At 45.8% G+C, this 26358-nt stretch overlaps 2 protein-coding genes across 2 annotated transcripts in view; one reads left to right on the top strand and one right to left on the bottom strand.

Moving 5' to 3' along the window:
- Positions 1–13320, top strand: part of LOC138978540 (glycosyltransferase 8 domain-containing protein 1-like) — a 16325-nt gene extending 3005 nt beyond the window's left edge. Inside the window, exons 5-9 of the mRNA XM_070351285.1 lie at positions 370–457; positions 4041–4226; positions 5263–5429; positions 12156–12271; positions 13174–13320. Coding sequence (XP_070207386.1) covers positions 370–457; positions 4041–4226; positions 5263–5429; positions 12156–12271; positions 13174–13301 — 685 coding nt within the window. The 3' untranslated portion in view covers positions 13302–13320. The remainder of the gene's footprint in view (positions 1–369; positions 458–4040; positions 4227–5262; positions 5430–12155; positions 12272–13173) is intronic.
- Positions 13306–26358, bottom strand: part of LOC138978538 (cytochrome P450 4F12-like) — a 21942-nt gene continuing 8889 nt past the window's right edge. Inside the window, exons 5-12 of the mRNA XM_070351283.1 lie at positions 25232–25356; positions 24583–24645; positions 23644–23767; positions 22044–22173; positions 21535–21664; positions 18650–18928; positions 15536–15601; positions 13306–14484 (exon numbers count right to left, since the gene is read on the bottom strand). Of these exons, the coding sequence (XP_070207384.1) occupies positions 14358–14484; positions 15536–15601; positions 18650–18928; positions 21535–21664; positions 22044–22173; positions 23644–23767; positions 24583–24645; positions 25232–25356 (1044 nt within the window). The 3' untranslated portion in view covers positions 13306–14357. The remainder of the gene's footprint in view (positions 14485–15535; positions 15602–18649; positions 18929–21534; positions 21665–22043; positions 22174–23643; positions 23768–24582; positions 24646–25231; positions 25357–26358) is intronic.

The raw sequence follows: 26358 nt of genomic DNA, 5'->3' as shown, positions 1-26358 counted from the left end.
TCTGTATGTCTGTATGCGCTTATATCTAATCCCATTTGAGTTTGGTTATTCCGTCGTGTGACAGGACAAGGCTCATGTGACTCGCCTAACGTTCTCCTTTGTCCTTCCAATTGTTTCGCTGTTCGCCCGTCTTCCTTTTTGTCTGTCCCTGCCTGTCTGCTCGTTTGCCTGCCCCTCTGATATCACTCGTACCACGCCACCAAGCTCATTGAGTTCACCGGTCTCTTGTGTCCTTCCGTCCGTCTGTCTCTCAGTCTCTGTCTTTTTGTCTTATTGTTTCATTGAAACCTTTCATTTGGTGGCCTCTCCCAGGCATAACAGTGGCATATTATGATAATTTCGTGTGTGTGTGTGTGTGTGTGTGTGCAGGATAGAGATGGACAAGGTTAGCAGTCTGGAGAAACTGGCGTTTGAGGTTGTGGAGTATCCTTCAGAGTGGTCTCACGGCAAGAACCTGGTCAGTCATCTCTCTGCGTATGCGTGTGTGTCCTTGTGTGTTTGTCAGTCTGCATGCGTTAGTGTGTCGGTCTGTCTGTTTATCTGTGAGCTTGCCCGCGTGGCTAAATCATAATCCATTCTAGCCTAGCCTGGAGGCAGCTTAGCTTTTGAAATACATGCACGTGGCACAGAGAGCCTGGGGAAAATGGGTGAGTGTGAACATTATGATCCTGCACAGTGCAGGGCGGTAGTTTGAAAACTCGTAGTTATTCGTCCTTCGTTGTCGAAGATGACCGCAGCCTCATGATACGCTTGAATGCCTGGTCTGAGTGATAGGTCCGGGGTTGGCTGATGAAGCCTCACATGTCGGACACACATGGGAAGGTTCGGCTGCTGAGGTACTGGCTGCTCTGGCTATGCGGAGTGTACGTTTTTGCTCTTCAACAGCAGTTCTTCTGTCTTTATTAGTGGTCTAGGAACCAGGACAAATCAAGAATCTTGAGTAGCACGGTTCTTGGATTATAGTAAGGGGAGGACTCCGGCACGACGTTCGGGTTATGCAAATAGGGGATAAAGGTTAACCTTAATTATTTAGGTGCATGTTCTGAAAAGCCAATCAGATGTCTTAGATAGTGCGTTCAACCAATGAAAACATACTCCTAATTATTTAAAGTTTGAGAATTATTTAAACATAATTCGAATTAAGCAAACTGCTGAATTCGAATCGTGCAAAAACATGAGTGAACGTGGCAGTTTCAGCCCATGAACGAAGACGAAGAAGAAAAAGAAGAAGAATCAAGCAAGCCTTGACCCAAACGACATGGTTATTTCGTTGCATGTTCTCTCAGAGCCACTGAATCAGCTATCGCGTCTCAGACAATTAGCTAAGGTTATCCGGTCGTTTTACCAGTCGGCGACTGTATCGAACCATCATAACTGAATCGTTGTTTTGGTTGAAGCCAGCATGCATTGATGTGCAGTTTGCTGGCCCCACCCCGAGTCACCACTACCGATACAACGCATAACATGAGACAAACAGCCACTTGGGTCAGTTATGAAACCACCAACTGAGATTGCAGCGAATAAATGATTTGCCCTTGGCTAAACTGTGACCTCGATCTGCCTACAAGGTAGTCTTTCTGTGATAGTAGTAGTCCAGTGGACGATACCTTCCGCCTGTGATCTGCCCCAGCGCGGTTCGGTGTCCGGTATGCCGTCATCTTGAGTGTCTGATAACTAGCGAACACAAATCCACTGATTTGAACAAAACGGTTACGGTCTGGCGACATGGGTGTGTAGTTTTGCACAATCATTGACTCGAGTATTTTTATTTAGTGTGTTCCGGAGTGCCTTCAGGCCGAGTTCATTGAGCGGTTCCGCGGCATGCCAGAGTTGCTTCCCTGCACAGGAGCGCTGTCAACTTGTTGCCTGGGGTAATAAAAAACACACAACTAAATCGATCCTAAAAAAGGTGGTCCTAAGTTTTAACAATTTTATCATATCACATAATAAATATGTTTTCTTTTACTGGTCCATCCCCACCCCAAACTTGTGAGAAAAAATATCTCTATAATTCTTAACCAACAAGCTTTTAATATATATATATATGATATATCTATATATATATATACGACTTGTGTCTGTCTGTCTGTCTGTCTGTCTGTCTGCGTGTGTGTGTGTGTGTGCACGATGCACGGCCAAAGTTCTCGATGGATCTGCTTCAAATTTGGTGGGCATATTCAGGTACACCCGGGACAGGACACAACTTGGTCGATATTTCAACACGTGCTCTCAGCGCGCAGCGCTGAACCGATTTTGGTTCCACCTCAGCTACCCGGGCCCCCATACCGACACACTAAAGCCGCTAGACCACATCACAACGCCAAAGTTCTCGGTGGATCTTTTTCAAATTTGGACACCGTATTCAGCTACACGTACCCCGGACACAATATCATCGATGAGATATTTCAACACGTGCTCTCAGCGCGCAGCGCTGAACCGACTTTGGTTTTTCTGTTCATTTCACCATTCCCAGTAACTCTTCCTTATCTTCTCCGGTGTTTTGCGTTTATCTCCCTTCTTTCGTGTGGCTTCAATCCATATTCCCGTTTCAGTCTACGTTACTATTTTTAGAATGTCACTGCGCTGTCCAGAACGCTTCCCTTGCACCCGTAAGTTGTTCTTACTGTCAAAGTGAAAAGGTCGAATCAATTTATAGCCACGCGAAATATACACTGTCACCTATCTCTATATATTTATAGATATAGATATACATATATAGATACGGCTTCTCTGTGTGTGTGTATGTTTGTGTGTGTGTGTAAGCAACACCTCTGGATTATAGAGTTCTGTTTGTGATGGGGTCTAGCGGCTTTTGTCTGTCTGTAATATCATTATTCATTATCTGTCTGTATGATCTGGCATTTGAGAAGCCACAACAGATAATATAGGGCTAAGAAATAAGCTCTAAAATTCTCAATCCCGTTTGACAGGACTTCGCCTTCAAAGGTGATTGTGGTGAACCGCCACGCTGTCTGTCTGTCTCGCGATTCACCCCGGCGAAGACGGGTATTCCTCTAGTATAGTATATAGCGGACCAACGATCCCGTCTCCCCCCGCGGGTTAGGGGGAAGAATTTAACCGATGCTCCCCAGCATGTCGTAAGAGGCGACAAACGGATTCTGTTTCTCCTTTTACCCTTGTGAAGTGTTTCTTGTATAGAATATAGTCAATAGTTTTTGTAAAGACATATTTTAGTCAAGCAGTATGTAAGAAATGTTAAGTCCTTTGTACTGGAAACTTGCATTCTCCCAGTAAGGTAATACATTGTACTACGTTGCAGGCCCCTGGAGCAAATTTTTAATTAGTGCTTTTGTGAACAAGAAACAATTGACAAGTGGCTCTATTCCATCTCCCCCTTTCCCCGTCGCGATACTATAACCTTCGTGGTTGAAAACGACGTTAAACACCAAATAAAGAAAGAAAGAACGATCCCGTCACCTCACCTGTAGTGGCTAGGTGCCCCCCTTCCTCCCTTCCACCTCAACTAGGGGCGGGGACGTAGCTCAGTTGGTAGCGCGCTGGCTTTGTAGCCAGTTGGTCGCTATCAGCGTGGGTTCGATCCCCACGTTCAGCGAGATTTATTTCTCGGAGTCAACTTTGTGCAGACTCTCTTCGGTGTCCGAACACCCCCGTGTGCACACATGCGCACGAAAAAATCCCACGTTCACAGCGAAAGTCTCAGGGCTTGGAAAACACGAAGACACGCATGCATCATCTCTCGGCGTCTCCGCTTATCATGATCGTATTTCGATACTTTGGCGAGACAAACCCAATGCTGGTGTGTCGAAGAAGACAGCCACAGTGGGCTTGTTCGAATCAAAGTATCACACCATATCTTCAACGTATTACCAATACCTGTCCCAATATAGACCAGTTGGTCTAAGAGGACGTTAAACCCTAATAGTCAGTCAGTTACCTCAACTAGCGAACTACCAAGACCACTCCCTAATGCTAGTAATGGACTCAGCTCCGTGGGACAGAAGCTTCATCCTTCCGATCCTCACAACAGTTGCAAGTCTCTCTGTATGTGATGCCTTCAGATGGAGTTTGCGCCTTTCCGTATGCCCGAGATGCTGCCCTTCGTTGGAGGGCGTGTGGCGGTGCTGGACCCCTACTGTCTGGTGACCGGGGACATCAAGGAGCTGGTCAACACGCCCCTCGCCCCTGGTCACTGGGCCGCCATGCCTTCACTCTGCAACTCTGACCCTGCCGCAACAGTGCCTGATGTGAGATTTGACTGTGTGTGGGGGGGGAGGTAGTGTGTGTGTGTGGTGTGGGGGGATGTGTGTGGGGGAATGTGTGGAGGGGGGTGGGTGGGGTGGATATGTGTGTGTGTGTGTCTGTCTGTTTGTCTGTCCTTCTCAGGCATGAAAACTGAATTAAAAAAAAAAATACTGAAAACAAAATTCGAAGGCGCGTAGCGTCAAGTTTCGCAGGCGCAAAGCGCCAAGTTTCGCAGGCGCGAAGCGCCAAGACTTCTAGGGGGGTCCGGGGGCATGCCCCCCCGAAATTTGTTTTTCAAGGGTGCAATTTGGTGCAATCTGGGGCTATCTGAGCCTTAAAATTGGATTCAAACATGGCCCCAAAATACATACAAAATGAAGCAATCTGGTGCTCATTTGAGAGCAAATCTACTTCTTTTTAGGCATTAAAAAGGGATTACAACAAGCTGGTATTGTCATGAAATATATAATATATATAGAGAATTTTATATCAGACTACTAGGGGGGGTCCAGGGGCATGCTGCCCCGGGAAAAAAAGTGTCAGTGGGTGCAAAATAAAGCAATCTGTTTCAGTGCAAATCTACTTCTTTTTCAGTCATAAGAAATGATTGACAAAAAGATAATAAACAAATTGACAAAAACTGCTCTGACTTACAGCTGCACACATTTGACCAATACTTTACAGACTACCAGAAATTTTTGCAAAAAGAAGAGAGAGAGAGAGAGAGAGAGAGAGAGAGAGAGAGAGAGAGAGAGAGAGAGAGAGAGAGAGAGAGACAGAGAGAGAGAGACAGAGAGAGAGAGACAGAGACAATGACAAATCTTTATTTTTCGAGGGTGACAAGAATAAGCATAGATATGTTTTTTTGCATCTGGCCCTCGCCCTAAAGAGGGACTAAACTATTTTACTATAACTATGACTAGGAAAGAAAGAAAAAAAGGAAAAATACGGAGAGAAAAAAAAAACGGTTTATTTTTTTCAAAAATACGGAAAATACGGAGAATTTTCATGCCTGCTTCTGTTTGTGTGTGTGTGCAGGAGCGGTATAGGCACTACCTGAACATGACCCACCCTCTGATCGCCAAGCTGCACGTGCAGCCTGACACGTGCGTCCCGTCCACCGCTGTCATCGTGGCCGACATGTCCAGTCTCCGTCTGGCCGTCGTCCGTCCCAAGCTGTGGCACTGGGTGCATCTCATTGATGAGTAAGTAACCTTGTGTTGTGCAGTCTTGCGTTCCCCGCCCCTTCTCTCTCTCTCTCTCTCTCTCTCTCTCTCTCTCTCTCTCTCTCTCTCTCTCTCTCTCTCTCTCTCTCCTCTCTCTCTCTCTCTCTCTCTCTCTCTCTCTCTCTCTCTCTCTCTCTCTCTCTCTCTCTCTCTCTCTCTCTCTCCCCCTTCACTCAAGACAAGCTTTTTTCTTTCTTTTATTTTTTAAAGAATAGTGTGCGTAGTGAAGCACATTTCCCGTTTTACAGAACATTTCGTCACAATCATAACGTAATTGCATTACTCATAGTTAGGCAATTCTATTCCTCTCGATCGCTTCTATGTTGAATGGGAAACACGGCATAAGAAAAACAGCGTAATTCTTCTGTCTTAGAGTAGAATTGCCTAATGCCTTGCCTTGAGTCTTTTTTTTTTCTTTTCTTTTTTTTCTCAGAGCTTCAAAAATGAGATACATGTATGCACTTTTCCTCTAATTGTAACAATTAGCTTTTGGAAGAAAAGTCGAAAATTTTTAATTAAATTTTCATTTGATTAATATACTTACCCGAATCACATGATTAGCATTGACACACTTGGAGATGCCTAGGTCTGATAAAAGCTACCCGTCTAGGTATAAGGGAAGCAACCCCAACTAAAAAAGTGACAGCACCATGGTACTTGCTACACTAGGTTGCCTCCCCTTAGGGTGAGCTACGTCACTATTGGTGCCTGGTCCACGTGATACACAGATCAATCGACTTATAGAATACTAAGAAACTATAAAGCGGGGCAGGCGGGAGGGAATTACCCATGTGATTCGGGTAAGTATATTAATCAAATGAAAATTTAATTAAAAATTTTCTATTAAATTACATATTCTTACTCCGAATAACATGATTAGCAGATAACTCCAACAAGGTGGTGGGTAAGATCAAAAAGTTCAAACTCACTCTAAAGTTCTGGAGAGACATCCTCCAGCTGCCACCAAGGCAGTAATGGACCGAGATCCATACTGCCAGACGGCAGCAATGTCTCCCTACGAAAACTGATAAAGACAAAAGCCGAGCGCCAGTAAGCTGTGCGCAGGACGTCATCCAATCTCCTAGACGGTAAAACGGCCGAGGAGGAGGCCCAGGCCCTGGAAAATGAGCTCGGGCCGAGCCTAGGGGAAAGATAGCAGATAGCTACGCCAAGGCGGAGGGAAAGAAAATCCCTTGCCAAAAACTGGCCCACTGCCAAAAGTCAGGAAAGGACCCGGTGAGAAAGAAAACATCTAACTCACTCTAAAACCCTTGCCAGGAACTGGCCCACTGCCAAATGACAGAAAGAGGACGAGAACCATCCTGATTGACAGCCGCAATGTCTCTCAGGCAAAAAATGCGAAAGACAGCATCAGAGAGCCGGTAAGCCGTGCCCAGCACTTCTTCCAATCTCCTGAACGGTAAAACAGTCCGGAAAAAAGACCCAAGCCTTGAATAAAACCCGAGCCGAGTAGAGGGAAAGACAAGCTGACCCCCCCCCCCCCTTTTCTATTGGAAGGAAATGCTAATGGCCTGGAAAAGCTCCGTGAGTAAGAGTCCAACTCAATGAGAAAAACTCAAAAGGAGACGGTCACCAGTCGCCCTCTACCAGTCCCTGCGAAAGCAGAGAGAGGGGTAAAAAGAGGAAGCAGCGACCTAAGATAGTGCGTAAGCACCGGAAAGCGGAAACCGCCGTGGCCAAAGCTTGATGTGACCGGTGACCCTAAACGAAATGACAAAAAGTCAGTGTTCGCAGAGCAGTCTGCTTGTAGGTAATTGAATGAAACTCAAAAACCTAAACCAGAAAACAAGACTGGGAAGGAAAACGGAAAACCGTGAAGCCAACCAGCCATAAGACTCCCTGAACAAGAGTTCTCAGGGAAAAGGCCCGAAGTAAAATTCGCGGCAGACCAAACCCAGAAAAAATTCCTGAGTTTAGCTGAAAAGCCAAACGCGTCTGATTACCTCAGAACCGAGCGTCAGACACGGAAAACAACTGGCAAGCGTCCGTAATAGTTGCAAGTGGTAGAAGGGAGCCGTAACAGGCAACCCAAACCACCGGGAGTCGCCCCGACTCGACTCATGCCAGGATGAGGGAGAAGAGGGAGACGCAAATTCTAGTGACACGGAGACCGTAGTCGCCCGTGCCAGTCAAGAGACTATTACCCGGGCTAAGGCTGAGAGCCGTAACGCCCGTAGACCGGCCATAAAAGATGCTGGACTAAAAGCCCGCACCCAGAAAACCAGAACGTTAACTAGACCTCTGCCGAAAGGAGAGGGTTAGCCAATAAAGCTGAGAAAGTGATAGGCCACAAGAAAGGCTCCTCACCATGCATTGCCAAAACCAATGCAAACTCAGGAAAATCTGAATGTAACTTCCGAGGCCAACTCAAGTAAACCTTAAGTTTGGACGAAACACTCCAGCAAGTCCGATCGCTAGAGAAAGACAGAGTCCGACTCGGCGAAAGACCCACTAGGACCGAGTCCATAAAAACAAACAACAGCCACCACCGCCAACGGGAGGAATGGCTGTTGCGCCAGCATAGGCTAAAAAAAAACCCGGATGCCCTAAGGCCAGCTGTTGTTCCAATACCGACTACAACGTCTGAGAAAGAACAACCTCTCCGGTTAAAGCCTGAGCTGAGGACTTAGCCTGAAAGGGCTGAGTCTGCTTAAATAGAGCCTGTTTTGCTGCTTCAAACCTTGAAGAGCAAAGGAAGAGACCTGAAGGTCCCTATGAGTCTCTATCTCCTACCTCCTGACCTCCCAAGCCAGGAGGCCTAAGAGAGACCCATCCACCAAGGGTGAAGAACTAAGGGAGTTTCTCGTTGATACCGCATAAAGCTAGGCATGGGAGAGAAACAGATCCCGTCTGTACATGACCGAAAGGACAATGTGCAGAGAGGACAACCTCCTCTGTTCTAAATTCACCCTAGCAAAGGTGGATAAAGCGTCCCCTGCGTCCTGCTCTTTACTGAGTGTAAAGGTCACCAAGGGCTCTGTAAAGGAGTGTCTCCGAAAAGGAAGCGAGTTCCAAAAGCTGTCTGCCCATTTCCTCCGGGGGGAAGAGAGTCCGCTCAGAGAGCTAGGGACTGAAATTGTTCCCCGAAGGCTTCGTACAACCGAAGGGGTTCCGGCGTGACCAGCAAAGGTGCACGCGGAAGGGCAAACGGCGACAGCAAATTCCGGGACGTCTTGGGCAAAGGCAACTTCCTCTGAGCCGCTAATGGCCCGAAAGAAGAAGCCTGCGCAGGAGAGGCAGACCAAACCCGTGCTAATTCCATAGCTGGCCGTGAGGACAGTAAAGGAACCGGCACTAGAGGCAGCCGCTGCCGGAAGCCAAGGGTTTGGTAAAGCTGGGAGAGAGTAAAACGGCCGCCAAAGGAGAAACCTTAAAACGGAAGTAGCCTTCCCTCTCTCTCGCCGACTGGGAACCAGTCCTTATCGAAAAGGCATCTGCAGACGCAATTTCGACAAATAAACCCTTTCCAGGTAAAATCTGGAAGTGACTTCCTCCGCCGCTTCAAGAGCAACCTTGACGCGGGACGAAAACCCCCGGGAGCGTCTGATACCCTCAACCGAACGAGAGTCCGACACGGTAAGTGAAGGGGCTGGCTAAAAGGCCATAAGAGCCCGAGACAGACGCTGAGCGGGGGAGGCCGGAGCCTGAAGCCCTTTTCTGCCAGTCAACGGCCCAACCTCACCCCTGACTAAGAGGAGGATGAGAGGCGTCGAAGACCAAAGGCACAGGGAGTGAGGAGATCAGCAGAACCCACCACTGAAGTGTGTGGTAGCTGCTAATCCGCCTGAGGCAGGAAGCCTGCAAGCCCAAAGGGCAAAACCGTGTCCCACATCGCCGACGACCAAGAGGAAGTGACGGGAATGAAACCGGAAACGCCGGAAGGAGCCGGGAGTGCAGCAGACACAGAGGCACCATGCCAGAGCTGGTGCTGCACAAACTGATGGCTGACGCCCGGTAACCAATAGGTAAACCCTAGGCCCGAAACGGCAGGGACAGCGACATGTTCGCTGCCGAAGGACCTATACTTCCGACAAGCGCCGGAAGCGCAACTGTCGCGGGCGACTGCTGACAAAATTCTAGGCTCAAACCGGATGGGACCATAGCAGGTCCACTAACCGGTGAGCCCACACTTCCGGCCGGAGCCAGAAGCGCAGCTGTCGCGTACGACTGCCGCCGTAAGACAAGGCTCGAACCGAACGTGACAGTAGCCTGTGCACTAACCAGTGAACCTACGCTTCCAGCCGGAACCGGAAGCACAGCTGTCGCGTACGACTGCTGCCGTAGGGCAAGGCTCAAAACCGGAACGTGACAGCAGTCTGTGCACTCACCAGTGAACCTACACTTCCGGTCAGAACCAGAAGCGGCGCTGTCGCGGACGACTGCTCAAGTAGGGCAAGGCTCGAACCAGAAGTGACAGTAGCCTGTGCACTAACCAGTGAACCTACACTTCCGGCCGGAACCGGAAGCTCAGCTGTCGCGGACGACTGCTGACGTAGGGTAAGGCTCCAACCGGACATGACAGCAGCCTGTGCACTGACCGGTGAACCTATACTTCCGGCCGGAACCGCAGCTGCCGCGGGCGACTGCTGACATAAGGCAAGGCTCGAACCGGACGTGACAGCAGCCTGAACACTAGCCGGTGAACCTTTTACTTCCGGCCGAAGCCGGAAGCAGCTGTCGCGGACGACTGCTGACGTAGGGTAAGGCTCAAACCGGACGTGACAGCAGCCTGTGCACTACCGGTGAACCTACACTTCCGGCCGGAACCGGAAGCGCAGCTGCCGCGGACGACTGCTGACGTAAGGCAAGGCTCGAACCGGACGTGAACGTAGTCTGATCACTAGCCGGAAGCCGGAAGCAGCTGTCGCGGACGACTGCTGACGTAAGGCGAGGTTCGGGCCGCACGTGAACGTTGCTGATCACTACCCGGTGAACCCCTACTTCCTGCGTGAGCCGGAAGCAGCTGTCGCGGACGACTGCTGACGTAAGGCGAGGTTCGAGCCGGACGTGAACGTAGTCTGATCACTAGCCGGTGAACCTCTGCTTCCGGGAACCGGAAGCGCAGCTGCCGTAAACGGCTGCTGCAGACACCAACCTTGCTGTGGCCGGATCCCCGGAGGGACATGCACTGTTGCGCTACCGCAAGCGGAAGGCAACAAATGCCGGCCAGGAAGAGGAGAAGAAGGTCCCCGCGGGACCGTCCAGAAAAGTCACGGCGGACAGCAGCCTGGTCCAGAGAAGACCCGGAGTCTGAAGGCACAGGCATCAAAAGACGCCAAGGAGAGAACGTCGCCTAACCCCCAGGCGGGGGGCAGAGCTGGCGACGATGTCCAACCGCGGCAAAGCCTCGCGAACGAGGGAATCTATTTCTGGAAATAAGCAACAGATAAGAGTAGACCCCAGAGCACTAGACTCTGGAGCCGAAACAGTCGTAAAACGACAGCCTTAGAGGCAAAGACGGACGGCTGAGAGCCAGACGGCAAATCGTCCGTAGCAGAAATCGGCACAGAAAAACGTAAAAAATTTAATCCTGTGCCAAACAACCACGACAGAGTTCTTCAAAAGAAGAAGATGCTGAGGATTAGAGCTTAGCAGGGCCCAAGCCCTAACCCTCGGCCTTAGCTCCCTCTAATTCTCATTGACGGCCATGTAAACGCCGAGAGAAAAATAAATAAAACTAGCAAAGTCCGAACGGACACAAACATTTCAGAAGCAAGCAAAGAGGGCCGCTAAAACCAGCTTAGGAGCTACCAAAGGCAGCTAAACAACAAGCTATACAAAGAGTTAAGCGTCCGAGTACGGACGAAAAAAATCAACATAGCAAACAACAACGTGCTAGCGAAAAATGGCGACCAAGAAGGAAGCCACAACCACTGAAAATAGCCAAGTCCGAACGGACGCAAACCTTTCAGAAGCAAGCACGCAAACAAACTAACACAAGCGTAGTAGCTACCAAAGGCAGCTACACAACAAGCCACAGAAGCGTTAAGCGTCCGAGGACGGACGAAAACATCAACATAGCAAACAACAACATGCTAGCGAAAAATGGCGACCAAGGAGGAAGCCACAACTACTGAAATTAACTAAGTCCGTACGGACGCAAACATTTCAGAAGCAAGCAAGCAAACAAGCTAACACAAGCGTAGTAGCCACCAAAGGCAGCTAAACCACACGCTACAAAAGCGTTAAGCGTCCGAGAACGGACGAAAAGACGTCAACATTGCAAACGCCACGTGTTAGCAAAATGGCGACCAAAAGGAAGCCAACAGCCACTGAGAACTTCAAAGTCCAACAGACGTAAGAAATTCTCAGCAGAAGACAAAACAAGTCAAAGACTATAAAGGAAAGATCTCACCAGCTGCAAAGCCAGCAAGAAGACGGGAGCCGTGGCCGGTGGGTGTCAGCAGACACAAAAAAAGCCAGAGCAAAGCAAAACACGACCTGTCCTCTCAAGTGATAGAAGTCGATTGATCTGTGTATCACGTGGACCCTTATACCTAGACGGGTAGCTTTTATCAGACCTAGGCATCTCCAAGTGTGTCAATGCTAATCATGTGATTCGGAGTAAGAATATGTAATTTAATGCGTGTTTAGTGAGGCACATGTTCCAATTTTACAGGACACCCTTATTGGAAGAACAGTACACAGTGTCCTTGCAATGAAGTGCATTTTCCATCTTAACAGGACACCTGTCTTTCTGAAGCCAGAGGGAGGGGATATAAGCAATACGCCAGCCTACACAGTTGTCTTTCACAACCACACAACACTGCTCAAACCTCAGTGGTACACACGTCTCAATGGTACGTTGTTAGCTGTACAATGAAACATTCATTTTAAGACCACTAAAAATGTGAAAAATTTTATTTGGATCTTAATCAAAAACGACACCGCATAACTAAACGAAGACGTCTGTTCTTGGCCCTGAACAGAATTGGGGGCCTTAAGTCCTCGCAGGGAATTTCCTATCAGGGCCATGTATGTTGTGATAATTATTATGTCCTGGCCTTCTCTTCCAAAGTGACTTATCTAAAGTCAAAAGAGAAGCAAACTTATAGAAAAAGTCATATTGCGAATAATGCCGTGAGGTAACATTTTTTGTGCTTCTGCTGTATGGGTCTCCCAAAGAATTGACAAATAATTTCGAGCACAAATTTTGTCTTTGTCATATTTGCAGTAGAAAATTACTCGTCAGTCGGTCAGTCTGACAGTCACAGCAAGGCTGTGCGTGTTTCGGTATCGTAGGTCATTAAGAGAGAGGTATTCTTAAAATGTATGTACATTTAAGTGGCGTAATGAACAGAAACTCTGAGAGAGTAAGGCCTCAAAAAGTGGGAAAATCATGGTGAAGTTGAGATTTAACGTCCTCAGTGGCAGCAGTGGTCAATGATGGACATCTTTTGAAGTTCAACAAAAAAAAGGAGGGGGTGTCTTCAAACGGGGGTCTTTAACGAGAGGCATTATACATACATTCAGATATGGTATGTTATCTTCTGTATGCATGTGTGTGTGTGTGAGTGTGTGTGTGTGTGTGTGTGTGTGTGTGTGTGTGTGTGTGTGTGTGTGTGTGTGTGTGTGTGTGTGTGTCCCACGGTGTGTCTGTGTCCTGCATGCGCGCGCGCGTGCGTGTGTGTGTGTGTGAGCCTGCGTTCCGGCGTGCGTTTCTGCGTGCATGCATCTGTTTGTCTGCCTGTGTGTTGCACAGAGAAAAGCCCAGCTCCAGACGGCAGCGCCAAGCTGTACCACTGGGTGGGCAATGGCAAACCATGGGAACAAGGCACCCCTGCCGCCAGCCTCTGGAACAAGTACTTAGTTCAATCCACCACCAAATAAACTTATCACGTGCATTTTCTCCTGGCGTTTGGGTTTTGGTTTATTTTTGTGTGTGTATTTATTCATTTATTTTTTTTTTTTTAGCGGGGGTAGGCAGCAGGTCACAGTGAGACAGCTCACATATTTTTTTTTCTCTCTCTCTCTCTTTCTCTTTGTATAGGCATAGATAAAAATGTCCACCAAATACCCGTGTGACTTGGAATAATAGGCCGTGAAAGGTGAATGCTCGCCCTAATAAGCTTGAGGTTTGCTGGCCGATGTGAATGCGTGATATATTGTGTACAAAATTCCATCTCACACGGCATAAATAAATCCCTGCGCCTTGAATCCGTGGTTGAGATATGTGCGCGATATAAATTGCATAAAATAAATAAAATAAATAAATATATACAAATGCCCAGGGCCGAGGGGCACGAAGCGAAAGTGGGTGCCCCCCAAACGGGAGAGAACAAACCGCGGGGTCTGATTCGTCAAAATCACAACACATCTCAGTTTCAACCAATCCAACACTGCGGGTGGCTCCTGTTTGGGTGGCAACTTTGTCGCGCACATCAGCCCTGGTGACCATACCTTGATATATAGCGATCACCCATCAATTACAACCATGACAAAGAAGTAAAACAGACAAGGTTCTTTCATAATGACACCCTGTCGAGAAGGACCCCTTTTACTCAGCCCCTTGGGTGCTTGTTAAGCCTGTTTTTAAGTCGCCTACGCCAAGCATACTTTACGAAGCTAGTTGGTAAAAAGACTTCGCCAAGTCTTCGGGAAGTCGACTTCGGGATCAATAAAGGACCCCCTTTATGGACCGTTCATGGTTGCCGCCGTAAAGCGTGGTCAGAAGCGGGGTACGTGGCCTGAGTGTCCACACATCTTGTCTTGCTGGTTCATTAGAGGGAGGGGGGGGGGTTGTTTGGGGGCCGGGCGCAGGGGTTCAAGGGAGGTGAAGGAGAGAGGGGGACAAAGAAAGGGTGAGGGGAGGAGGGGGAAGGGGAGGAGGAGGCTGATCGGAGGGGGGGTCATCTCAGGAGCACATTCTCTGCGTGTTCATCAGGTTCAAGAATCAGCTGCTGGGTGTGAGGGTGTCCTGCGCTTGGCGAACAGCCACACACCTGACTCCGAGTGAAAGATGGCCTTGGATATGGGTCTGACGGGCCGGGCAGGGTCACCAGTCAGATGAAACCTGTTCGCAGAAAAAAATAGCTACAGTGGTACCCCCCTTATAAGACCCTCCCCCTCCACCCCCCACCATTCTGAGACCTCTCCCCTTTGAAGGCCCTGCAAGTTCAAGTATTCATCTTGGTGTCACTTGCTCAACAACATCTAGGTGCATGCACTTGAGGCAAACCTGAATTAATCTGCTTGACGTGTAATTAATAAACATGACACATATACTGCCTGCTGTAATTGCACATGCACAGATAAACAAACACACAGACACACCTGCAGGCAAACCAATTTTATCTGCTGATCTTGCAATGACAAAACATGATGTATATTAATTGCACAAATACACAAACTCACAGACAAACGTGCAGAGACATGTGTGGCAGACATTTATTCCCCCCTCTGCTACTTGCATATCTGTAAACTGGAAGGGGTGTTCATTTTCGATTACCACCCAGCAACAAAATAAATAACTACCAGCCTGAATCCTTGATAGCTCGTAGGCTGAGAAGCTACACTTTGTGGGCACTACTTTTAGAGATTGAAAAGACCTGACCACTCAAATGTACGAAATATACATCTCTGTTGCAGACCACACAAATAAACTATATTTAAACTAACAACTACAGGATTGAACACACGAAATTCAATATAAAATCCATGAGTTTGGTTTTCTGAATTGAAATCTTCCTCGTACAAACCATCCGCCCGAGAAAGGTCTCAAGGAAAGTAACTCCCATACTTTGTGTACAGACTAGAGTTGTTCGCCTTTCAGATTTCTACACACTTGGCCACTTCGATAAAAAGACTGCAATCTGTCGGTCGATTATCATCAATAATTCATTTTATAAACCGAACACACGCCAGCAAATGCACACATCCCTTCAATTTCAGGGAGAATAAATAGGTTACCCATCTCGTCTCAGTGGATATTAAAATGAATGGTCTCGCATTTTTCATGATCCGCCAACTTCTACCATTATTTTTAGTATCCTTACTGAGACTCGGCATGTAACCTCTACCAAACAGTTTCTTTGCCTCTACATACACAGACACACAGTACTTACTTATGCAGAATTTTGGAGGCAAGGACCTTCATCTCGTTGTTGGCAAAGTTTTGTCCAATGCAATTTCTGAAACCCAAATCGGAATATAAATAATTTTTTACTTGGAAGTACAAGAAAAGAAATCACAAACCGGAATGTTCTACTGGTTTTGATTGCATCTAAAAGTTGTAAGTTTTAACTTAGCAAGATAAAGTTTGTTATGTATCATTACGCCTTAGTTTAACGTTTTGTGCATGACCATATAAAAAGTGTGTGGGATCTATTCTTCCTTTCTTTTAGGTATTACTAGTTAACAAGAAACTTAGTGTGGACATGCACTGTATAATCGTGAAAAACCGCCTACCTACAGCGTTTGACTCCCCCCCCCCCCAATCACACACAAATTGACAATTAAACCCAAAAACTCACACATAGTCGCAGAACAAGAATAAGAAAACAGACCTGTCTTAACTACTGTTTAATGATTTCACCTATCAAAACACAAGAGAAGATTAGTGAACGGAATGTTAAATTATACACATAACGAAACATTTACAAATACTGTACGTCCATCCAATGGTGTTTGTAGTGGATCGACATACCAGAATTTTTTTCTTGATTTTGAAAGGTCAAATTAGTCGTCAACCTGTTTAAGATTTTATAGGTCAAAATTATAATGGCGACCCCTAGAAAGCGGCGTATGGCTGCCTGAATGGCGGGGTAAAAACGGTCATACATGTACATGTAAAAATCCACTCGTGCAAAAACATGAGTGAATGTGGGAGTTTCAGCCCATCAACGAAGAAGAAAAAGAGAAGAAGTAATGGTTACGGTTAGGGGGCCTCAATTGGTAGAGCACTGGACTTGTCATCCTAGGGTTGCAGGTTCGAATCCGGGTTCTTTCTTTCTTTATTTGGTGTTTAACGTCGTTTTCAACCACGAAGGTTATATCGCGACGAGGGAAAGGGGGAGATGGGATAGGGGAAAGGGGGGAGATGGGATAGAGCCACTTGTTAAGTGCTTCTTGTTCACAAAAGCACCAATCAAAAAATTGCTCCAGGGGCCTGCAACGTTGACCCTACTGGGAGGGCCCCAAAGGGGGGGTATCATCACGATCACGGGAAGGGAAATTTTAGCTTTCACGATCACAGTTACCTTGATTTTTGTTTTCACGATCACAAACACCTTGACGAATAGAGGATCATAGAGTGATACAGCTGTAAAAAAATGTACGTTGAAAATAAAATGCTTTGCAATAATGCCCATCACGATCACGAAAAAAAATGACGATCACGATCACGAGACTTGAATTTTTTGTCATCACGGATCACGGGCAAAGTCCTATCACGATCACAGAAATGGAAATTTCGGCAATCACGGTCACAGAAAGGTCAAAAAACGCCAATCACGATCACGATTTTAAACTCTTTGGGGCCCTCTACTGGGAGAATGCAAGTTTCCAGTACAAAGGACTAAACATTTCTTACATACTGCTTGACTAAAATCCCTACAAACATTGACTATATTCTATACAAGAACCACTTAACAAGGGTTAAAGGAGAAACAGAATCCGTTAGTCGCCTCATACGACATGCGGGGTGCAGAGAAATAAGGATGTGGAAAAGAAGACTTTTGGTAAGTGAAATAAAGGTGATGGATCCAGTCAGGTAGAAATAAGACAACAAGAAAAGAATTGGAAAACTGCAGGGAATAGTAGGGTGAGTTTTCTTGGAAGGAAATACTGTAAACTACCTTGTATAAGCCCACCCCCCCCCTGCACACAAAAGTGACCTTAAAGTTAGGGGTGGGCTTTTTCAAGGTACTACCCCCTGTGCAAAACAATAAAGATGGGGTTAGACCTGCATTTTGAAGGCAGTTTATGTCTTAAACGTTAAGTTCATAACAAGCTCTCTCTCTCTCTCTCTCTCTCTCTCTCTCTCTCTCTCTCTCTCTCTCTCTCTCTCTCTCTCTCTCTCTCTCTCTCTCTCTCTCTCTCTCTCCCAAACACAAAACAACAATACCAATTGTCTAAGTTTACGTCATAATTCTAATTGCTAAAGTTAGGTCAAAAGCGAACAACACAAAACTGCATGCTAGACTTGACTGATAAGCCTATCACACAGTATCAGTTCATAACATTAAGGCATAGGCACACACACAACGAAGAATAATATAAGAAAATACATTTTTATGTTTTTGGTAAAAATAAAAAGTGGGGGGTGGGCTTATACAAGGTAGAAGGGCCTTTACACAAAATTCGTCCAAAAGTTGGGGATGGGCTTATACAAGATACTGGGCTTATACAAGGTAGTTTACAGTATAGGTGAAAGGACTGGTAAGGCAGAAATAAGACAAAAGAAGAGAAGAAACAGAACCGTTAGTCGCCTCTTACGACATGCTGGGTAGCATCGGGTAAATTCTTTCTAGTCCCAACCAATATGGGACTCCCCCTAACCCGCGGGGGGTGAATCCGGGTTGGGACGTACGGACACGGGTCTTTCTTTCTTTCTTTATTTGGTGTTTAACGTCGTTTTCAACCACAAAGGTTATATCGCGACGGGGGAAAGGGGGGCAGATGGGATAGAGCCACTTGTTAATTGTTTCTTGTTCACAAAAGCACTAATCAAAAAATTGCTCCAGGGGCGTGCAACGTAGTACAATATATGACCTTACTGGGAGAATGCAAGTTTTCAGTACAAAGGACTTAACATTTCTTACATACTGCTTGACTAAAATCTTTACAAACATTGACTATATTCTATACAAGAAACACTTAACAAGGGTAAAAGGAGAAACAGAATCCGTTAGTCGCCTCTTACGACATGCTGGGGAGCATCGGGTAAATTTTTCCCCCTAACCCGCGGGGGGTACGGACACGGGTCAACTTTATGTGCAGACTCAGAGACGGTATCCATGTTCCACCCCTGTGTCACCACTGTGGCACGTAAAATACATTGGTCATTCTGCCGTAAGTACAGGTGGCTGATTACACCGAAACACGCATACACCTGGGTAGCGCGACTCTGTTGCTGCTAGCTTTTCACTGGGAGGAAGCAACCTGAATTTCCCAGGGATGGGACAATAAAGTAATGAAAATAAAAAATAAAAAATAAATGAAATAAACATCCCACAAACCTGGGTCCGGCGGAGAAAGGGGCGAAGGCGAAAGGGTCCCTGGCCTGACTGTTGGCCTTGGTGAAGCGGTCAGGCTGAAACTGGTCCGGGTCAGGGAAGATCTCAGGGTTTCGGTGCATGAGAATGAGTAACACACCAACACGCGTGCCTGACGGAACCTCCACACCGTCCATCGTCACGTCCTTGGTCAGAATGCGCACAATGCCGGGTGCAGGGGGATACAGGCGGAGGGTTTCCTTAATGCAGCAAGACACATACTCCAGCTTGGGGAGGTCTGACCTGGTCACAAAAACAGGGAGCTTCGTTTTACAGCCTGCAAAGTAACTTTGCACTGTGAAGGAATGGGTGTATACAGTAACAGGGAATCCCCTTCTACAGCCTGCAAAGTAACTTTGCACTGTGAAGGAATGGGTGTATACAGTAACAGGGAATCCCCTTCTACAGCCTGCAAAGTAACTTTGCACTGTGAAGGAATGGGTGTATACAGTTACAGGGAATCCCCATCTACAGCCTGCAAAGTAACTTTACACTGTGAAGGAATGGGTGTATACAGTTACAGGGAATCCCCTTTTACAGCCTGCAAAGTAACTTTACACTGTGTTAGGAATGGGTGTATACAGTAACAGGGAATCCCCTTCTACAGCCTGCAAAGTAACTTTGCACTGTGAAGGAATGGGTGTATACAGTTACAGGGAATCCCCTTCTACAGCCTGCAAAGTAACTTTGCACTGTGAAGGAATGGGTGTATACAGTAACAGGGAATCCCCTTCTACAGCCTGCAAAGTAACTTTGCACCGTGAAGGAATGGGTGTTATACAGTAACAGGGAATCCTTCTACAGCCTGCAAAGGCACTGTGAAGGAATGGGTGTATACAGTAACAGGGAATCCCCTTCTACAGCCTGCAAAGTAACTTTGCACTGTGAAGGAATGGGTGCATACAGTAACAGGGAATCCCCTTCTACAGCCTGCAAAATAACTTTACACTGTGAAGGAATGGGTGTATACAGTAACAGGGAATCCCCTTCTACAGCCTGCAAAGTAACTTTACACTGTGAAGGAATGGGTGTATACAGTTACAGGGAATCCCCTTCTACAGCCTGCAAAGTAACTTTGCACTGTGAAGGAATGGATGTATACAGTTACAGGGAATCCCCTTCTACAGCCTGCAAAGTAACTTTGCACTGTGAAGGAATGGGTGTATACAGTAACAGGGAATCCCCTTCTACAGCCTGCAAAGTAACTTTGCACTGTGAAGGAATGGGTGTATACAGTTACAGGGAATCCCCATCTACAGCCTGCAAAGTAACTTTACACTGTGAAGGAATGGGTGTATACAGTAACAGGGAATCCCCTTCTACAGCCTGCAAAGTAACTTTGCACTGTGAAGCAATGGGTGTATACAGTAACAGGGAATCCCCTTCTACAGCCTGCAAAGTAACTTTGCACTGTGAAGGAATGGGTGTATACAGTTACAGGGAATCCCCATCTACAGCCTGCAAAGTAACTTTACACTGTGAAGGAATGGGTGTATACAGTTACAGGGAATCCCCTTTTACAGCCTGCAAAGTAACTTTACACTGTGTTAGGAATGGGTGTATACAGTAACAGGGAATCCCCTTCTACAGCCTGCAAAGTAACTTTGCACTGTGAAGGAATGGGTGTATACAGTTACAGGGAATCCCCTTCTACAGCCTGCAAAGTAACTTTGCACTGTGAAGGAATGGGTGTATACAGTAACAGGGAATCCCCTTCTACAGCCTGCAAAGTAACTTTGCACCGTGAAGGAATGGGTGTTATACAGTAACAGGGAATCCTTCTACAGCCTGCAAAGGCACTGTGAAGGAATGGGTGTATACAGTAACAGGGAATCCCCTTCTACAGCCTGCAAAGTAACTTTGCACTGTGAAGGAATGGGTGTATACAGTAACAGGGAATCCCCTTCTACAGCCTGCAAAATAACTTTACACTGTGAAGGAATGGGTGTATACAGTAACAGGGAATCCCCTTCTACAGCCTGCAAAGTAACTTTACACTGTGAAGGAATGGGTGTATACAGTTACAGGGAATCCCCTTCTACAGCCTGCAAAGTAACTTTGCACTGTGAAGGAATGGATGTATACAGTTACAGGGAATCCCCTTCTAAAGCCTGGAAAGTAACTTTGCACTGTGAAGGAATGGGTGTATACAGTTACAGGGAATCCCCTTCTACAGCCGGTAAAGTAACTTTGCACTGTGAAGGAATGGGTGTATACAGTTACAGGGAATCCCCTTCTACAGCCTGCAAAGTAACTTTGCACAGTGAAGGAATGGGTGTATCCAGTTACAGGGAATCCCCTTCTACAGCCGGTAAAGTAACTTTGCACTGTGAAGGAATGGGTGTATACAGATACAGGGAATCCCCTTCTACAGCCTGCAAAGTAACTTTGCACTGTGAAGGAATGGGTGTATACAGTAACAGGGAATCCCCTTCTACAGCCGGCAGAGTAACTTTGCATTGTGAAGGAATGGGTGTATACAGTAACAGGGAATCCCCTTCTACAGCCGGTAAAGTAACTTTGCACTGTGAAGGAATGGGTGTATACAGTTACAGGCAATCCCCTTCTACAGCCGGTAAAGTACGATGGAACCCCTTTAAAGACCTTCACAAATCTGAGAACATCATGTCTTTAAAAGGGGGGAGTCTTTACAGAGCTTATGAACTGAAAATCTGAAAAAGCAAGGTCTTAAAAGGGAGGAACTCTTAAATTGGGGGGTCTTAAAAGGGGGGGTCCTCTGTACTTTTGGTCTTAAAACAGTGGTACCACCGTACGTATATACAGCCAGCTCCATGACAGCAAAATTCATGAAGAAACTAGACAACATGCAATCATTAATGAAAGCATACCACGCGATGTCAGTGGAGTCTCTTCCATTCAGTATGTTATCCACTTCCTGCTGCGCACGCTCCTGGCAGTCCTGGTTCTCTGAGAGAAGGTGCAGCAACCAGCTGGTGGCAGTGGAGGATGTCTCGTGGCCTGCAACATACATTAGTGATCAGCCTCTACTCTCCAAATGCAAGTAAAGTTGCTGAAACAAATTGTTGGTTTGGCTAGTAAAGTTTGGTCTCTGGCTAGTAAATTTTCAGAATCACTAGCCAAAGGCCAGTACACCGTTTTAATTGTTGGACTTTCAGGGCTGTGTGAGAAAAGCAGGTCTTAAAAAGGAGCGAGTATTAAAATGGTGGTATACATTTACAGATGTTATGAACACGAAATCCGAAAAAGCAAGGTCTTAAAAAGGAGGAAGATTATAAATTAGGGATTCTTAAAAGGGAGGAAGTCTTAAATTGAGGGGTCTTAAAGTGGGGGGTCTTAAAGTGGGGGGTCTTAAAGTGGGGGGTTCCACATTACTTACCAGCAAAGAGGAACGTGTCCACCTCTGACCGGATGTCGGTGGCGCTGAGTCCCTGTCCAGACTCATCCTTGGCGGTCAGCAGGATGTCCACAAAGTCCAGGTAGCGCTTCTTGGGAGGACCCTCTTTCTCCTGGGGACAATTTTAAAAAAAAATGTTATCACAATTTTATTGCTGGTAAATTTGCATGGGTCCCTCCCTCCAAATTGCTGGGAAATGTGAGTCCCTCCTTCTCAATTGCTGGGGAATTTGGGTAACGCCCTCCCAGTGGAATTTAAGCTAGCAGTAACAAGGATCGTGCTACATAAGCGTAGGCTTGTTTAGGTGTAGACAGCCATCTGCACTTCTGGCAGGACACAGGGATTTTCTTACATGCCACTGAGGGGAAATTCTGGTGACGTGTCAGCTCGTTTGCCCATTTGGGTTCCCCACACTATTCTCTCAGAGCATAGTCAGCTTCACTCCGCTTTCGTTGTGTAGGCATGCTGGGTATTTTCATGTTTCCATAACCCACCGAACTCTGACATGGATTACAGGATCTTTTCCGTGCGCACTTGGTCTTGTGCTTGCGTGTACACACGAAGGGGGTAAGTCACTAGCAGGTCTGCACATAAGTTGACCTGGAAGAGCGGAAAAATCTCCACTCTTAACCCACTAGGCGGCAGCGACGGGGATTCGAACTCACGACCTCCCGATTAGGAGGCCGACGTCTTACCACTGCGCCATATAATACTAATCAAAACTAGATATGTTTAAATAATTTGGGAAGAACAAAGTGAACGTAGGACACGTTTCCTTGAAGACTTAAAAAAACATCAGAATGATAAATGGACCAAATGTCTCCAGCCTGTCAAGATATGGTGAGTTATTGGTTAAATCTCCGAAATTAGCCGCATGAAAGTGACTTGACATACCACAATGAAACCTGCCCTGGAGACCACCTCCCCATAACAACCTCCTGCCCACAACTACAACCCAAAAGATCCCTGAGGTTTATTATTCTATAGAATTCACCTTCCCATAGCGACCCCCTGTCTAAAATGACCGTGTTTGGTCGTCCTTACGATGGTTGTTATTGACAGGGGCCACTGTAAAAGAAGAGTGAACATGCTGAGATTCATTCAATGTGATGATACATTTAATTTACTTCCCAAGGGGCAAAATCAAGAGACTGCTTATTTTTTATATTCAGTCAATATTTTGTTAATGTTTTCCAGCAGACTCAGAATGGAAAGGGATGTGTGTGTGTGTGTGTGTGTGTGTGTGTGTGTGTGTGTGTGTGTGTGTGTGTGTGTGTGTGTGTGTGTGTGTGTGTGTGTGTGTGTGTGTGTGTGTACATGTATGTATGCATGTGTATGTATATATATACTGATTCTGATAAAACAACGGGACAGATGTTTATGAAACTTTTCATGTGTCTGGGGTTTTTTCTCTTTCATTTTGCGGATTAAAACCTGTTATGACACCATAACATAACCGGCTTGAAGTGCTGTTGGCTGATTAATCCTAAAAAAACACACACATCTGCACACACAATGAACAAGCAAAGAATTAAAGTACAAAATAAAACACAATAAACAAAATATTAAAAAAAACACTGACCAGGGTTTGGCGTCTTTTATTGATGATGTTTTCAGCAAATGTGTGCACCAAGTCACAATGCTGCATAAACTCCTGCCCTGCAGCTGATCTCTCAAAGATCCAGTCTATATAGTGGAGTGGGGTGCTGCAAAATAAAATGCATGAAACCCATAAAACATCTGGAGTAGTCTCCTGAAAGTGATGTTACTTGATGAAAGAAGATTGAACATTTAAAAGAGATATTGTGACAACGAATCTCGCACCGGGATAAATCTGGAAATGTCCAAACGTGCAAGCTTCAAACATTTTAATGACCTGAGTGAACAATATTTTTAAAGCAACATTTTTATTTTTCAGCGTTTATTGTTGCTCGCTGCACAATTCACCACATTGCTACGTGCACTGTCAAACTAGGGTGACAGGGAGACTACTGCTTCAACCTTCACAGCAGGCTCTGCAGTTCTTGGCCTTAGATAGTGCGAGCTATTTATTGCCGACACCTGTGAATTGTAGAGTTCTGTTTGCTGCTGCGGTCTTCTTGTATGTTCTTGGTTTCCTTTGCGTAACCATAACAGTTTTTATAGGGCGAAGAGATTAGCTCTAAAATTCTCAATCCTGTTTGATTGGACTTCGCCTCAAAAGGTGATTGTTGTGTTCCGACACTCGGTTACACTAGCATGATTGCTCCCTAAATAACTGACAAAAATAATAAGGAAAGGGACAAATAATTATGGTAAGAGACTGGAGAATTTCCAAGAACAAAATACAGTGAAAACTCATTATTTTCAGATCATATATCCCCATCCAGCTATGTTTCCAGATTTTCTGTAAACAATTTCTGTAAATTTAGCTCCTTTTTTCAGACTCCCTGATTTTTTAGACCTCAGATTTTTCAGATTTTTCTAGTTCTTAGGAGGGGTTTTTGGCTAAACTGTTCAGCAAAAACTCATACAAACTTACGACAATCTGTCGCCCCAAAGTGTTGCAAGTCTCTCGCAGGATTTCATGTAAGGAACCTCCTCCCTGTTGCAAAAAGAAAACAAGTAACTGTCTGTTTACTCAACTGGAATCAGAGTGAGCGACTTCAGCTATTCCCTTCTTCAATGTTTTATTCAAATATGTAACGCAACCATTGGGTGTTGTTTATCTTTTCCTTATATGTAAGCATGAGATTTGTTGTTGTTGTTATTTTTGAAAACATGCCTGATGAAAAGGAAGAAAGGAGAGAGAGAGAGAGAGAGAGAGAGAGAGAGAGAGAGAGAGAGAGAGAGAGAGAGAGAGAGAGAGAGAGAGAGAGAGAGGGAGAGAGAGAGAGAAAGAGAGAGAGGGGGAGAGAAAGAGAGAGAGACCAAGAGATCTGAGAGAGAGAGTCTACAGGTGTGCGTGCATGCCTGCCTGCGTGCGTGAATGCGTGCGTGCGTGCGTGCCTGTGTGTGCGTGTATATGCTGGAGTGCATATGCGTGTGAGTGAGTGTAAATTAGGAGATGAGAAAAAATCCACATAAGCTGTTGGATTATGGAAAATTCTACCAACTTGATCCTAATTCTTCCATAGAGATGCATGTGACTTTGTGAGCTGCAAAATGTCAAGACACTGAGAATCACTTACGTCTGTCGTTGTATGTCCAGATCAACCGACATGGCACACTTCAGGATTATGTCAATCGTGCACTTTTTCAGCAGTGGATAGATGTCAAAACTTTCACCCTTGTCCGCAAGCTCACCAATTTTTTCCTGAAAAAAATCAGCTTCTCTCAGCGGTATGACCGATGTAAAACCTGGAGCACCAAGTAAACATAAACTTGATTATGGAAGCGTGATTTGTCTCAAATGAACATATTCTTAATGAACCGAGTGCCGAAACACAGCAATCACCTTTGGAGGCGAAGTCCAATCAAACAGGATTGAAGATTTTAGAGCGTATTTCTAAGCCCAGTATAAAACTAACGCAAAGGAAACCAAGAACATACAAGGAGACAGCAGCCGCCAGACCCTATCACAAACAGAACTCACTCTACAATCCACAGGTGTTGCCCATGAGCTCTTATAAAAGCTCGTGATTTCAAAGGCCAACAACTCTGCAGAGCCTGCTGTGAAGGGCGACGGTAGTCTTCCTGCCACACTGGGCTTAGAAGTAAGCTCTAAAATTATCAATCCTGTTTGATTGGACTTCGCCTCCAAAGGTGATTGTTGTGTTTTGGCACTTGGTTACAATAACTTTTACCATAGGTCAATCAATCACTCTTCACAAAGCACTAAAACATAGCACACACAAAAATCGAGTTTCAAAATCATTACATTGGAACCCCCCTTTTAAGACCTCCAAGGATGTGTGAAAGTCAGGTCTTAAAAACCGCCGTGATATGCATGGCCCTTCGTGGTCGGCTGGGCGTTAAGCAAACAAACAAACAAAGGTCTTAAAAAGAAGGAAGTCTTAAAATGGGAATAAATTTACATAGGTTATTAACAGAAAGTCTGAGAAAAAAAGGTATTAAAAAGAAGGAAGTCTTAAATTATGGGGTCAAGGGGGCTTCCACGGTATATACAGACTAACACTTTCAGGCAATACTAATTAAGGATTTCTCCGTACAACCATCAGTTGATGAAATTCCTCTAATATGCCTTAACAGCATAACAACTGAACACAGTAGAAGCTTTGCAAGATATTGCTCAGTTTGAAAAGCATATCGGGATACATTTACAAGACTTTAAAAACGTTTATGCCATATATAAAGT

The sequence above is a fragment of the Littorina saxatilis genome, linkage group LG10 (assembly GCF_037325665.1).
Source record: "Littorina saxatilis isolate snail1 linkage group LG10, US_GU_Lsax_2.0, whole genome shotgun sequence".
NCBI lineage: Eukaryota > Metazoa > Mollusca > Gastropoda > Littorinimorpha > Littorinidae > Littorina > Littorina saxatilis.
Note: the sequence above shows the minus strand (reverse complement) of the source record. Positions and strands in the feature narration are given on the sequence as shown.